The 15,551-nt window shown below is 49.5% G+C and overlaps 1 protein-coding gene and 1 pseudogene across 1 annotated transcript; one reads left to right on the top strand and one right to left on the bottom strand.

Annotated features, from left to right (window-relative positions):
• Positions 1–47: 47 nt before the first annotated feature.
• Pomp (proteasome maturation protein) lies at positions 48–15,204 on the bottom strand. The gene is made up of 6 exons (NM_025624.3): positions 15,141–15,204; positions 13,182–13,279; positions 7,049–7,109; positions 6,319–6,420; positions 3,173–3,266; positions 48–368 (listed from the first exon to the last, which is right to left on the bottom strand). Exons 1-6 carry the CDS (start codon positions 15,141–15,143, stop codon positions 301–303), a joined length of 426 nt encoding a protein of 141 aa, NP_079900.1. The 5' UTR covers positions 15,144–15,204; the 3' UTR covers positions 48–300.
• Gm35648 lies at positions 6,901–8,016 on the top strand (annotated as a pseudogene).
• Positions 15,205–15,551: the final 347 nt, after the last annotated feature.

Raw genomic sequence — 15,551 nt, 5'->3', positions numbered from 1 at the left:
ACTAAGGCTCTGCGCCGGATGCTGCTACCAAACCCAACCACACACATGATTCTCAAGGTAACTCCCGGGGACTTTATTGCGTTTTTATAACATTTATAAGACACACATTTTCAGAATTTGAGCTTTGCTATAACCTCAGAACCACCTCTAGGCTCTCAACTGACCCACAACCCAAAACCAAGCCTCAAATGCTTCCACATGGCCCAGTGATCCTCTCTGTACTTTACTGCTGTGAACATCAGACTGTAGCAGGCAACTATGCTGAGCACACTCGTCGTTCCTCCCTGCGCGGGCCCCTTATTACAGCAAGCCCAGCTTATGTTCCACCATCACGTGGGGCTCACCCATCAGTTCACTTTGTGATGGATCTGGAAAGAAACAGAAAGAAGCGCTATCAGTGGGCATTCAGACACAGAGGGGAACGCAGGAGTCATCATATCAGGATCTGTGATCATCTGAACCAACCCAGTGTGACAACAAGCAGGCTGGCTAGGGCTGGAGCTGGAACTGACTGCAAAGGGGCCAAGAGGCCAAGGGAAGTTGGGGTGGGCGGTAAAACAAGTTTGTATCTTGCTTGAAGGGACCCAACTACATACACTTCCCACAGCAATACATGCAGGCAAAACACCAATGCACATAAAAATAAACCTAGAAAGAAAGAGAGAGAGAGAGAAAGACAGACAGACAGACAGACCCTCTTCCAAGGTTCTGATGCTCCCCATGGTGCCTCACCTAACCGAGGACAATCTAAGCCGTAAAAACATTTTATCTTTCCCATTTTCCGTTCCATCACATACACACACAGAGAAATCAGAATTCCAAAGCACAAACACCTTAAAACCCAGCACCTGGAGTTTAGACTGGAAACACTGCTCTGGACTGTGGTAACACGAAAGCCGCCATCAAGTCCTGGCAATGGAAGAGAGCTTCCAGGCCAAGTCTCACCCTCGCAACACTGACCGAGCCGAACGTGCCAAACCCGTACGGTCTGCACAAAGCCAAGACCAAGGAAACAGGCGAGCAAAGCAGGCTTGGGAAAGCAAAGAGCCAGCGTGGCTGGTGTGCTGTTGTGACCACAGAGTGCGCTCACTCGTTAACGTTCTTTCCATTCCAGCTCTTAAAGATCCAACTTTCGAAGAGTGTGTCATCACCCTTACCAAAACAGGAAGCACACAGCAAGGCGGCAAGTTAGGAGATGTGCAGTGAGCTCCCAGGACACAGGACAAGCCCTGCCTCAACCTGCAACTCACTCTCTCACTCCCTTACCGTAAGTAAGGAGGTGGGAGACCCTGAAATGTCCAGTGTAACTTTACTAGTGCACTTACTCAATTACCGTAAGTATGGAGGTGGGAGAGCCCTGAAAAGTGCAGTGTGATTTAGCTGATGCTCTCGTAAAATGTGCAGAGAAAGCGAACGCTGCCTGAGATCACACTGCAATCTGGGCAGCGGGTAGAGGAGCAATGAGTGTGCAGGTCACTCAGTGAGGAACAAGGAAGACGGACGACAAGGAAGGTCTCCACAGTGAATTAATGCAGCAAAGAGGGAGAGACCCACTCTGGGTAGCCATGGTAGTCCTCAGCTACACCATCTATGCACACAAAGCTCCCAACCAAGGGGTGCTACTCATGTGCACTGTAGCAGTCTCACGGCAGTGGACATCAGCCCTCTCAACAGGGGAACTCTGCAGCTAATTTCTACCCCAGAGAGATGCACAACAGAGAGAGCTCATTTCATGATTGTCTGAGACATGAGACTAGATCAGATCTGCTCAGCCTAAGCTGACTCAATGGTGCACTCCGAGTGAGCATCCAGTGCCTGTCTGTGGGCTGCAGGTTCTGCTCTATCTGGCCAGTCTGTCTGTCTGTGGGCCGCAGGTTCTGCTCTATGTGGTCTGTCTGTCTGTCTGTGCTCTGCAGGTTTTGCTCTATCTGGCCAGTCTGTCTGTCTGTGGGCTGCAGGTTCTGCTCTGTCTGGCCTGTCTGGCTCTCAACCTCACCTTACTCCATGCCATTTCTTACTGGTCCCCACCACTCTAGGACCCAAGTCCTCACAGACTGTGTGAGTCTTGAAACAAGCACCACTGAGCCACGTTACTGCACACCCGAGTCTTACACAAACAGTGCAGACAGACAATGGCCTCTGTGCTCAACACACACACACACACACACACACACACACACACACACACAATGAAAGCCTGTTTGCCGTGCCCGACTGTGGTGGTTACACCTGCAGCAGTCCCCAAAGGCAGAGATGGCCACAATAAGCAGCTTTAATGCCTGATTTAGGGCTGAGGAGCCCTGGATACAGAGTCCTCCTTTCCGGAACAAAAATTGGACAAATACACAAGTGTCACCTGCCCTCTGCACACCACAGGAAGTGCAGTTCAGGGACCAGGGACCACAGAATGCAGGCATCTGTCTATCTGCCATCAGGAGTCTCCCATCTCTCCCACCATCCACAAACCTGCAGCACGCTACCTTGTCGGCTTGCTCGTCGGGCAGCCCCTCTCAAGCCTTAGCCAACAGACCCGAGTCTAAGGTTTCTCTGGCTGTAGACAGTCTTCCTCGGACTTGAACTGAGCTTATCTATCATATCCTGAGGGCACTTGACTCTCCCAACCCAACAAGACTCATTCCTCGCCCGCCCAGTTAAAGTCCACCTCCTCTATCTGAGGGCAAATCTAAGGTTCACAGTTTGTATTCACAGCCTTGCCCAGTGCCTTAATATGAGACCGAATTGATGCTCACAATCTTCTTTTTTTTTTTAAACACGTAAGTTCTGAAGACTTTGATATGCGTCAACTATATATATAATAGTCTGAGCAAGCTCAGCAATTCCAAGTTTCCCGCATTCATGAAGTCCCCTCAGGGAACAGTGGCTCACAAACGCTGTGGACCTGGAAGCACACATCACCATGGATCTCCAGATGTACAGAGCAGACTTCAGTTTCAATAAGCACAACACAGAATGAATGGATGACTGTTAAACTGACTGAAATGCCAGATCTCAGGACAACGAGCCAGCTTTACTTACAATAATTACCATTAAATCTATGTTAGGGCTGTGAGTGACTACGAGTGACTTCTGTGATGTCCCTGGGACAGACGCAGCGGGCTGATGTCACCTTGTATAGTAAGTATAGTGTTCCACAGTGCTGAGTGCCACTCACCATTAAGAATATCCTCAAAACCAATGGTCTCATCGTTGCCCCTCAAAATATCCAGTGAGAGGTTTGAGCTCGGGAGAAACGGGAGACGGTGAACCTGGGGAGAAGGGAAGAGAGAGCTGCAGAAGGCTCAGGGAGGCCAACCATGCACTTCGCTCTTTATTTGAAGAATGTATACAACTAAGTAAAACTGTCATTCAGCCAGTGGGAAATAAGAACTCACGTCTTAGGGACAGACCGGGTTTTAAAGTGCACTGATGATGGCGCTGGCGCTGGCACCATAACTTTACCCAGCACATCTGCCAGTGCTTACTACCACCACCTAACCCACCAGGCCCACCTGCGCTTGGGAGCTGCTTCTGTTTGGGGAAACGATAGCACGATGAAAAGCCCACCCCGAGCCCACCTTGCTCCAGCTCAGGGAGACCAAGTTCCAACAGGACCTGGCGAGTAAAGAGTCACTCTCCTCAGCCAAGGACACTGTTGCTGCTCTGCAATGCTTAGCACAGAGGTAAAAAAGGTAACCCTTCCAAACGCAGTGCTAACCGGAAATGCAGACCAAACTCACTCAGGAGGCCTTTAAAGTTACAGTGTCACTGCAGCCAATGTCATGCAATAGACAGGTGTGGACTGGAAACCAAGTGAAACACGGGAAAGGGGCACAGGCTGTGCAGACAGAAACATCTGGAAACATTCATCGTCTGACGATCACAGACCCAGTCATGTGGCTCAGTACAAGTTACCCACCTCAAAGCCCGTGCACAGACAGGGTGGCCACTGCCACTCGAGCTGCAGATCACTTTATACTTTACCAAGAGTTAGGTGGTCAGCAGCAAGTGACACCAAGACGGAAACTAATCCCGTGGTCAGTGTCTGCAGAGGCAGTTACGGGAGACCTCCCCCACTACTCAGTGAGGGGACCCATTCTCAGTTGCCAACAGCCTACGTTATTTAGTCTTTACAATGTGAAAAAAACTTCTCCAGCTGTCATTCAAAACCGAAAAAGGAAGCATGGAGAAGAGAGAAGGAGGAAGACACAGAAATAGAAACGGGAACCTCTAAGCGGAGAAGAGAGCAAAGGGCCCGGGAGAGCATCCGAGGTGGAGAGCATCAGAGGCAGGGCTCGCAAAACCCAAGGACGGGGATCAGGAAAACAAGGACTATACAGGAGCAAAGATTTTCAACAAAATGATATTTAAAAACTCAGACCTTCAGTTTTATTAGCAATATGCAGCTCAAACCAAGGCAAAGACAGAGATGAGGGAGGCTGCGCTCTGTGTCAAACGCCATTTCATGGGAACCTTCAGAGTAACCTGTGCTGTCCTGACTGGCCTTCCGTTTCACACTGGCAAGACCTGAGGGATGACTCACAGTTACCAATGAGCTCTGGCTGTTCTTCCAGGAAAACCAGGCTAGATTCCCAGCACCTACACAGAGGCTAAGGACAGCCTATGAGTCAGGTCCTACCCCCAACCCCTCACACACACACACAATAAGACTAAATAAACCTTAAGCAACAATAAATGTGCTTCAGACTGCTACTCTCGAGTTTTCAGATTAGTGTGAGACTGAGATTTAGATTAGTCTAAAACACTCAAGACTCAGGTCTTCTCATTTGAAGCCATTTTAGAGCTGTACTCTTTTTTTTTTTGTTTTTTTGGTTTTTTGAGACAGGGTTTCTCTGTGTAGCCCTGGCTGTCCTGGAACTCACTCTGTAGACCAGGCTGGCCTCGAACTCAGAAATCCGCCTGCCTCTGCCTCTGCCTCCCGAGTGCTGGGATTAAAGGCGTGCACCACCACGCCCAGCTAGAGTTGTATTCTTGCAAAGAAGTCCTAAAAGTAGCTTCCAGAATCTCACACCTATAAAATCAATGGCACTCATAGCACTGGCTGCAAGACTCAAGGTCTCGCTAGGCCAGAGAACCGATCCTGAGTAGCAGGAAACAAATGCATGGAAGTCTAAAGCAGGAGGCAGATGTTGATCCACCAGGCAGTTGGGCTTTATCTAGAGGGCAAAGTGAGAAGCAGGACACAGTGAGAGGTTTACAGTCACTCTGGGGGAAGGGGGCTGGGTGGCATGGAGATCTGGTAAGAACCAGATCTTTAGGGTGAGGGTGACAAGACAAACACTTCAACGTCCTTAGACAGAAGCCCATTCACCCACAAGGTGAAGGATAATGAGTTATTCTACATACCCCCTGTGAAATCCAAGATGCCTGTGGGCCTTCCAACCAGAAAAACAGGTCAGGAGAGTTAGAGAAAGTCAACAGCACAGAGTACAGGCAGGAAACAGGAGAGAGAACAAAGCTGGCCCCCAACACCACCAGCATCTCAGGTGACAGACAGAAGGAACCACAGAGTTGCAAATGGGTTTCAGAGAGGAAGGGGACACCAATTTAAGGTCTATAAAAATACAGGGAAAAGGGAGAAGCTGGGGTGAGAAAATGTCTGCCCTGCTCAGGAGCAAACCCCGCACAGGCCGGAGCCAGAAGACACTGGCTCAGAGAAGGAAGCAAAGTGACAGACATAGGGAACAATGGCTCCCAGCAGCTCAACCTGTACCAGCAGACAAGTGAGGAAAGATGTGGGGCGAGGCAGATCCCTGGGAGTTCAAGGCCAGCATGTTCTACAAAGCAAGTTCTAGGAGGCCAGTTAAAGTTTCTGGTGAGACAGCCTATCTCAAAACTAATTAGTTAGGGATCGATACAATTTTAAGATGGGATTTGAATGTCTGTGACTGCTTCTGATGAGCTGAAGCAAGGAGAGAAGAAAAAGGTGTCCCAGCAGGCAGGGCTGCTGGCAGGGAGCTGTTCCCTGAAGCAGTGTGACGCAATGGGGCCCAGAACCCAGGCAGGGGACAGTTCTCCCAGGCAGAAGGACATCTGCACACAGCTATCCCTTAGCAACAGGCACACCCAGCTGTATATGCACAGCTGCCTGCAGAGGGCAGAGAATCACGAAGGCAGAAAACTATGCTATTCTCAGACACTGCGTCTATGACATGAAGCCGTTCTCCACCTAACAACTTTTCCTATGCGAAGCAGTAACAAGGGTCATGTGCTACAGAGGGAGGCAGGACAGGGAGCATGGAGGGTCAGGTCTGAGAGCCACCATGAGAACATCGGCACAAGGGACAGAGGCAGACTCACCTGCTGCACTGCCTTGAATTCCATCTGTAACTTCAGGGGAGCAAACAGACCCTGGATGTTCCTCAGCGTGGAAAAGTTCATCTTGTCCTGGTTGAGCTGGAACTACAGAAGACAGAGTGACTCTAACCCAAAAGCTCGTTAGTTATGAAGGGAGCAACACTGTTCTGAACACGCGACACCAACAATCCTGAAGCCAAGAGTTAACATTTCTTGATAGATTTTATAACATTTATGTCTCTGCATCTGTGTGTGTGTGTGGCATGTGTATGTGTGGTTTTCATGTGTGTTCACGTATATGTATTCCTGCAGACACCGGACAGAGTCAACGCCAGGTTTCTCCTCAACAGTCCCGTGTTATTTTGTGAGACAGGGTCTCTCACTGAACCCAGAACCCAGAGATTCAGCTAGGCCAGCCAGTGATCACCAGGGATCTGCCCGCCTCCCCTCCTGTATACAGTAACGGCACCCCAAGTGTCTTCAAATATGGCTGTCTGATCTCAAAGGGCCCATACCTACTTCTAATTTTCTACCACGGGATAAAAAGACATAGGGCTGGAGAGATGGCTCAGTGGTTAAGAGCTCTGAAGGTCCTGAGTTCAAGTCCCAGAACCCACATGGCAGCTCACAATGTCATGATGCCCTCTACTGGTATGCAGAAGTAAATGCTAACAAAATACCAATATACCTAAGATAGTTTGTTTTAAAAAAGAAAGACACATAACACACTCACGTTTTTTTCTGATAACTCGAGAGGGTGACTGGGCAAAAGTTCATTTTTCACACAAGAAAACCTAAAAGGAAAAAAAAACCCACAAATATTTAACAGGCTCCTATGCATATTGCTCTATCATAGCTCGAAGCTGTACAGGTGAACATCCATCTTTTTGGTTTTCTGCTCAGAGGGGGCTACAGTGCAATTTTCTTTGATCACCCCAAATCCGGGTTATCTGACACCAGGTGCTTCCACCATGCTGCCCAAGTTTGGCCCCAACAAGATCAAAGTCGTACGTGAGGTGCACCAGAGGCCAATTTGGTGACACAACTGCCTCGGCCCCCAAGATCAGTCCTCTGGGTCCATATCCAAAACAAGTTGGTGATGACACTGCCAAGGCTACTGGCGACTGGAAAAGTCTCAGGGTTACAGAGAACCTGACCAATCAGAACAGACAGGGCCAGACTGAGGTGGTGCCCTGTGCCTCTGCCCTCACCATCAAAGCCCTGGAGGAGCCACCAACTAACAGAAAGAAGCAGAAGACATTAAACTCAGTGGAAATAACACTTTTGATGAGATTGCTAACCCTGCCCATCAGACACAACACGGGTCTCTGACCAGAGCACTCTCTCCTGGGTACTGCACAGTCTGTGGACTGGAAGGTGGATGGCCGCCACTCTTATGACAGCATAGATAACATAAACAGTGCAACAGTAGAATGCAAGCTGATTAGAAAGCAACAAGGAAATATTTCAATAAAAGACAGCACATGTAACTGTGGAGTATCTGGGGCGTGGGGTGGAGCTCAGTGGGTGAACGTGTTTTCAGCAAGCATGAGGCCTGGGACACGATCTCAATTGACACACCCAGTCACCTAGTCACCTAGTCTGGTGGTGGGGGCTATAATGCCAGCCCCTGAGAGGCAAAGGCTGGCGGGTCTCTGAGTTCGAGGCCAGCCTGGCCACAAAGCAAGTTCCACAATAGCTAGAGCTACACAGAGAGAAACCTTGTCTTGGAAAAAACCACCACCCCACCACCCCCCAAAAACCCTAAGTGTGCAATAGGTTTTCTGGGGGAGAGAACACTGATGTCATCTTGATGGTGCCCCTCAGTATAGGGACAGAACGTTTGTGGAAATACATATAACTATGAATGAAAGGCAGCCAGACTCCTCACGCATCTGTTACAGACACTGCTGCTATACAATGACATGGAGGCTGTGAGGGATTGGATATGCTTGGCCCAGGGAGTGGCCCAAGAGGTGAATTTCAAAATATGGTATTTTGGTGATGAACGTGGCGACATTTTGCACTTGTCTGAAGAGTCTGCCTGAGGTTAAGGTGAAGAGACTCAGATTAATTGCACTGACAAAGGAAGTCTCAAAAACACCTATCATAGACTCTGTTCTCTGGCTAAGTCTCATGAAGAGCACTTTAAGTAAGTGTAGCAAGCTGAGAAAGGAAAAATATAAAATCTATTGTTTGAATACTAAAGGGGCACCAGGAAGTGAAATGGAGCTGAATCCTATGCGCAAGGAGATTAAATTGAATTAAGGGAGTAGTGAGTGATCTTGGGGCAAGATTCCTTGCAGCTAAATTTAGGTCAGGCGTGGTAGTACAAGCCTTTAATCCCAGGAGGCAATGAATATCAGGTCTCTGAGTTCAAGGCCAGTCTAGAACAGAGCAAGTTCTAGGTGAAGAAAATCTTAAATCCGGGCTTGGTGGACCACATCTTTAATCCCAATGCTTAGGAGACATGCCAGCAGATCTCTGTGTTCAACGTCAATCTACAGAGCAAGTACCGGGACAGCTAAGCTTAGGCAGAGGAGTCAGAAAACAGAAAGCTGGTGTTAGAGGAAGTGGGGGCTATGTTTCAGCCTCAGGAAGCTCCAGAACATGTCAGCTTCAGCCATGTGGCTCTGGCTTTAGAGTGAAAAGTAGAAGGGACTACCTGGACAACTGATTCTACTTAGCTGGAGCTAAGAAATTAGTGGTGATTATGAAGAGACCAGCATCACTGAGGTGAAATCTTCTGGAAAGTGTTTTCTGAGAGCACAAAGAAGTTGTGTTCCAGAGATAGACAAGGTTGTACCTTGTGCTGTAGCTGTACTTGGTAATGTGTAAGAGTTACCCAGGTGGTACTGGTTTTGAAGGCATGAGGGGTCATGAAGAACAGCTGAGGCTCGGCACTGTGAAAGACCATGGAAGGCCATTGGTGAAGGTGCAGCCTCAGTTACAGTTGATGGCCCAGGACTGAAGGGGTCATGCAAAGGAGTTGAGGCTTGGCACTATGAAGAGAGCCTGCCTATGAGAGGCTATTGGTGAAGCCTAGGTACAGAGGAAGACCCTAGTGTATTGGAGATGGATAATCAGTAAGAACGGCAGCCGTAGTGGAGTGGATGAAAGCCGAGCTTAGAGTGCTACAGAGAACAGAGCTGGAGAAGTGATACCAGCCCTTGGGAGGAGCCCAGAAGTTCCTGTGTGGATCCCAGACATCGAAACAAGAAGCTGTAACACTGAAGTTACCTTGGAGACCCCAAGATGTTCGAGATGCCAGAGCTATCTGCTGACGAAAGCTGCTAACAGGGAGTGAAACCAGCCCAGGAGAAAGAAGTTTGTTGCAGTCAACAAAGATGAAAAAGGAGTTGGAGATCTGTAAGATCGCCTTGAAATCAGACGTGGAGATGCAGAGTTTGGAGTTTGCCCCGCTGGTTTCCTGTCTTGCCTTGGGGATTATAGTTAAGTGACTGGATGAATCTCAGAAGAAACTTTGGATTTTTAACATTGCTAAGACTGCTATAGACTATGGGGACTCTGGAAGTTGGACTAAATGTATTTTGCATTGTTATGTTTAGGTATGGCCCCCCACAGATTCATGTGTTTGAACAAGCCTTTGAGGGCCAGGGAGCAGAATGTGATGGCTTGTATATGCATGGCTCAGGGAGTGGCACTATTTGGAGGTGTGGCCTTGCTGGAGTAGGTGTGTCACTGTGGGCCTGGCCTTTTTAAGACCCTACTCCTAACTGCCTGGAAATCAGTATTCTACTAGCAATCTTCAGATAAAGATGTAGAACTCTCAGCTCCTCCTGCACCATGCTTGCCTGGAAGCTGCCATGTTCCTGCCTTGATAATGGACTGAATCTCTGAACCTGTAAGCCAGCCCCAATTAAATGTTGTTCTTCTATGAGTTGCCTTGGTCCTGGAGTCTGTTCACAGCAGTGAAACCCTAAGACAAAGGCTTTGCAAACGTGGATGCTAGCTCAGTCCTCTATCTATAATAAAGCCCTGATAGTAATGCCACTGAAAAGCTGTGCAATATTTTTACCATTTAACTGTTCCCACTGAGTTTCATTGTTTATTTTGATGTCTTTCATGGGTTCTCATGTAAATTAATTTTTAAAATATTTATTATGTGCATGGATGTTTTGCCTGTATGTCTGTCTTTGTAGCACCTGTGTGTCTGATGCCCTTGGAGAACAGAAGAGGACACCAGATTCCCAAGACTGCAGTTACAGACAGTTGTTAGCTGCTATGTGGGTGCTGGGAAATAAATCCCAGTCCTCTAGAAAAACTGCTAGTGCTCTTAACCACTGAGCCATCCCTCTGTCTCCTAAATCTTCTAGTAAAAATGTTTAAGTTATTTTACAAGAACTCAACAAGCATGTGTTTAATATTACTGCCACTTTGATGGGATGCTGCTCCTAAGACAGGCTAGCTAAGACTCTTCCTTCAGTGCTGTACCTTTATAAAGACATGTCAAACCACATGCTTAAGAGACCCACAGTTAGGACCCGACCACGGTCACTGTCCTGCTAAGTACTGTCTAAAGCAGGGTCTGAGGGCCCCAAAGCCTACAAGCCCTGCCACAGCCACCCACTGAGCACTGTGAACAGATCGCCATCAGAGAGGGAGAACATGAAAACGGCCTTCCTGTGCAGTCTCCCTGTACAATTGGGGAAAAAAAATGACATTTCCTGGAGGGGTTCGGTCGTTGGTGGGGCTCAGCAGGACTAGCTGGTGGCTAGCCTATTAATTTTCTTTAAAAACTGTCTGTGCATGTTTGCCCTGGTTCCCACAGAGGCCAGAAGAGGGCATCTGATTCCCTGGAAATGGAGTTACAGGTGGTTATGAGCCTCCATGGGGCTGCTGGGAACTAAACCAGGGTCCTCAGGAAGAACAAATACTATAACTGCTGAGCCACCTCTCCAGCCCTCAGCCTATTAATTTTACTACAGATCAAATTATGACTCCAAGAGGCCATATCCTGTGTCTTTCCTACTAATCCAAAATGGACTATGTATGTGCCCAGACCTCAGCACCAGGATGCCAGAATGCCACTCTACTGCAGGAAAAGTCAGCATTTTCAGTTAGGATGGAAATACACTGGAAGTCACATCGACCTTGTATTGTATGAGCAGAAAAGTGATGTGCCAGGGGCAGACGACTGGAACAGGTGTCTAAAGAAGGAAATCACAGAAGCAGGTAGGACAGGGAGCTGGAGAACACAAACAAAAGCAGCCACCACGAAGTGCCAGAGCGAGCTGGGCACACGTGCGTGTTCTCGGGTACTGACTCCCTTGCTCCGACTGTGTAACACAAGTACTGTTCACTCTGGTCACCGACTGGAACGCTGAGCACCTGTCACAAGACGTCGTCCAGGGGACAACAGAGCTGGGACCCAAAACCAAGCAGCCACAGCACGTCATCCTTTCTCTCTCCGTCTCTGCCTCTCTCCCTCCCTTTCTGATTCTTATTGACAATAAGAGTTTTCTCAAACCTCTACACACACAGTAATCTCATAAAAACACAAAGCCAGAAACCACAACATATAAACAAAAGATCTCTAAGTTAGAAAAAAATGAAGTTCCACTGAGCTTGTCTGGCCTGCCCTTACGTGTAGCGTCTAGGTTATGGACGGGGGCTTTTGTCCACTTCCTGCCTAAGCACTGGTACCCCATCTGGCTTGTGCCGGCTCTGTGCCTGCTGCCTGCCACAGGCTTTGCAAGTTCATGTTTGCTTTAGCACTGCTGTGTCAGGAAAGAAGGCCTTGTTTCCTCGGTGTATACCCACCATCCTTTCTCCCCCCCCCCCCCCCCCCCCCCGACCCCGTCTCTCAGGGGTGGGGTGGGACGGGGTGAGGGAGACTTTTCAAGACAGGCTTTCCATGTAGCCCTGGCCGTTCTGGAACTCACAGGACAGTTCTGCCTCCCAAGTGCTGGGATTAAAGGCATGCACCACCGCCACCCAGCCACCATCCTTTCTTAAGGAGGTGTGTGTGTGTGTGTGTGTTTCATGTATGCCAGGTCTGACATTCGGAGATTCTCCTGTGTGTGTGTGTGTGTGTGTGTGTGTGTGTGCGTGTGTGCACGTGTGTGTGTGTGCTCGAGTGTGTGTGTGAGTGTTTCATGTAGGCCAGAGTGTGTGTGTGTGTGTTTCATGTAGGCCAGAGTGTGTGTGTGTGTGTGTTTCATGTAGGCCAGAGTGTGTGTGTGTGTGTTTCATGTAGGCCAGAGTGTGTGTGCGTTTCATGTGTGTGTGCGTGCGTGCATGTGTGTGTGTGTGTGTGTGTGTGTGTTTCATGTAGGCCAGAACTGACATTCAGTGGTGCTTCCCCTGCTGCTCTCCGCCTTATGCTCTGAGGCAGGCTCTCACTGGCACAGTGACCATCAACTGGCTAGGGTGACCTGCCCTTAAATGGGTGTTGGGGATCCAAACTCAAGTCATACTTGCCCAGTCCTTTGTTAACCACTGCTATATAAATGCTATATTTTCGTGTCTCCTGCAGTCAGTAGCATCGAGAGGTCAACGGCTGAGTTACGAGCAGTAAGAATCCTACTAAACTAAGGGCTAGGGCTATAGATCTCAGAGGTAGAGCGCTTGCTTCCCATTATACGACACCCTAGGTTCAAACTCCAGGGCTAGCTCCCTCATCAAACGAGCCCAGAGAATCCTACCAATAGTCCCAGACACTAGGAGGACCCCCTTCCTGCAAGCCCGCATGCTGTTATTCTGCTACAAGAGTTCTCCAGCTACAAGGAACATGCAAGAATCAAATACACATTTACAGCCTTCCAGGGAGAGCACCTTGGAGAGAATCCACAAGAAGCGCTTCGTGAGAACGAGCGAGACACAGCCCCAGCTCCCCGACATACCCTTTCCGGAGAAGATCGTGACTCTCGAAAGGCCCGCTGGCTGAGAGCTCCGCGACTGGAATACTGTCCTTCAGCTCCGACCCAAGACCTCTGGCGTTCTACAACACAAAGTCAATGCGCTGGTTAGAGGACAGAGGCGCTAAGAACCGTGCCCTTAAGGAACCCAGGATCTACAGAGAGAGCCTTAAGTGCTGCGGTAGCCAGCGCACGGGGTACATTGAGCACCGCATCCGAAGGTAGAAAGACTCCTGCTCTGACTTCTAAATGTGGCAGCAGGGAGAGCATCGTATGAAGAAAAAGAAAAGGAATGAAGACAAACTACGGCCAGTTTGAGATGACTGACATGATTGAAGGGGTAAAATTCAAAGGTGGACAGTCGTATGTACCAAAAAACTTGAGCTTTACCCTAATCTTGGTATGATCAGCCAGATCTGCTTCACTGGAAAGAACCTTCCCATTGGCTGTAGTGTTTTAACCCAATGAAAAGGCTGAGGACAGAACCCCAGGGAACAGGCAGGTCAAATATAATACCAGAGGTGGAATTACGGCATGACACCTAGACATGAGGTCATAGGATCTGACAGAAAGGGGGAGGAGCTGTCTTCTATGATTAAAAATAAATGCAGCTAGTTGAAACAGTGCAAAAGGCTAAAAACAGCTCCTTTGGAACTGTCACTGTCACCCGACATCTGACAGCACAAACTGCTTAGATACAGGTGACCTGGTCTCTGTTACTAGTCTAGACCAAACAATTCTGAGAAAGCAGCTAGTTGATAGACTTACTTCACCTGTGTATTTGACCTGGCAGCTCGCATGGGGGGGAATGTCAGCAGCCCCAACTGGGTCTTGCTTGAGCCTCACCAGTCTCCCCAATTCTGCACAAGGTTTCCCCAAAACACACCACCTCACCAACAAAATCGCTAACAATCTCCTTCTAGACCTCATTAACATCTGAGAAATAGAGTTCGGGGCTCCAACTCTATAATTCAAGGGCCTGGTACTGTTGGTGTCCCCACTCTTCACACAGGAAACCACGGGGATCAGGAAGACAACAGGTAATCTATCCTGGACAGTCACCTACTCCGTGACTGCCAGTCAAGCACAGACTTCCAGGACTGGCCCTGTCTATGATTATAGCTGTCCCAATGCTGACTGACACCACTACAGTACAGTGTTCTCCTGGGGACAGATGTACTGAAAAGCACCAAAGGAGAAGTTTCGCTACACACAAAGGGGAAATTCTGAACTCTAGTATTGCTGTTACTATCGTCCCGGTGTCCTTTTGTAAAATATGAGGACTCCTTAAGGTTCTAGTTCAGTGTCAGATACAAGTTAAGTCTATGAAGACCTAAAAACCATTCATATTTCAGCGTTTCTCACATTCCTTTACACTGGTTAGCGGTCTCTGCCAATCCAAGCTTTCTGGACGTGGGCAGATGGCGTGCGGAGGAGTGCCATAGTGACTCAGGACTATGCTCAAAGAGAAACAGAAAGTGGGGCAGGAGGAGAGGCCAGAAGGGGAGGAGAGGCCAGAGGGGGATGCGAGGGAGTTCAAGCACTAACTATACGAACAAAACGGGAGCGACACATGGCACACAGAGAGATGTTTGTAAACCGAGGCTGAGCTGTACGAATGCAACGGGCGGTCGTGCGCCTTGGCGGGTGTAGGGGTGCAGTCACCCTAAGGGAGAAGGCACGTGGCGTGTCCCAACACGCACACAAGGCTTGGCTTTCGGAGGTGCCCAGTGCATGGAGTGCATCCGCCTCCACTGCTGGGAAGGGGCGCTGTGGCCTGGGAGGCCCGGGGAACTGACCCGCGCCGTCCGATCGGAGCCAGGACCACCCGAGAGAGTGCAGCCCGGGTCCCGCCCACGTCAGACACCCGCCGGGACCGGGCAGTCGCGATCGTGCCCGCACCACGAGTACCCGCCGCGACGGCGGCCCTCCGCGCTCACTCACCATCTTTGAAACAGCTCTGTGAGATCTATAAACCTGCTCGAGTCCGCCGGCCAAACCGCTCACTTCCGTTTCCGGGGCCGAGACGCCCACCCCTCCGCCCCATCCGCCGGAAGTGCGTCCTTCCGGCCAGGAAGGAAAGGGGGCGTGGGAGGAGCAGGGAGTAGCGTTGGGCCGGGGCTCCCACGCTCGCTGTCCCCCGGTGAGCGAGGGCCAAGGGCGCAGCTCGGGTGTGCACTGGCCCTGGCCTCGCGGGACGGTGTTAGATGGGCGTGTGCAAATGCACAGACTTCCCACGGGCCATCCAAGGACGCACGGTGGTGATTTACATAAAGTCCTTCTGCTGAGTCAAAAGTGGGACAACAGGCCTTTACGGTTTTATAAATCGAAGGTCCGAGGCTGGGTATGTGTAGA

The sequence above is a fragment of the Mus musculus genome, chromosome 5, assembly GCF_000001635.26.
Source record: "Mus musculus strain C57BL/6J chromosome 5, GRCm38.p6 C57BL/6J".
Lineage (NCBI taxonomy): Eukaryota > Metazoa > Chordata > Mammalia > Rodentia > Muridae > Mus > Mus musculus.
The sequence above is the reverse complement of the archived record's forward strand: the minus strand, read 5'-3'. Positions and strand labels throughout refer to the sequence as shown.

Coding starts and splice junctions, on each gene's coding strand:
- Pomp (NM_025624.3), bottom strand. Junction 6,421..7,048: donor TCGAGTTATCAGAAAAAAAC/GTGAGTGTGTTA, acceptor TGTCTTCTGTAG/TTCCAGCTCAACCAGGACAA. Junction 369..3,172: donor TTTTGAGGATATTCTTAATG/GTGAGTGGCACT, acceptor GTTTCTTTCCAG/ATCCATCACAAAGTGAACTG.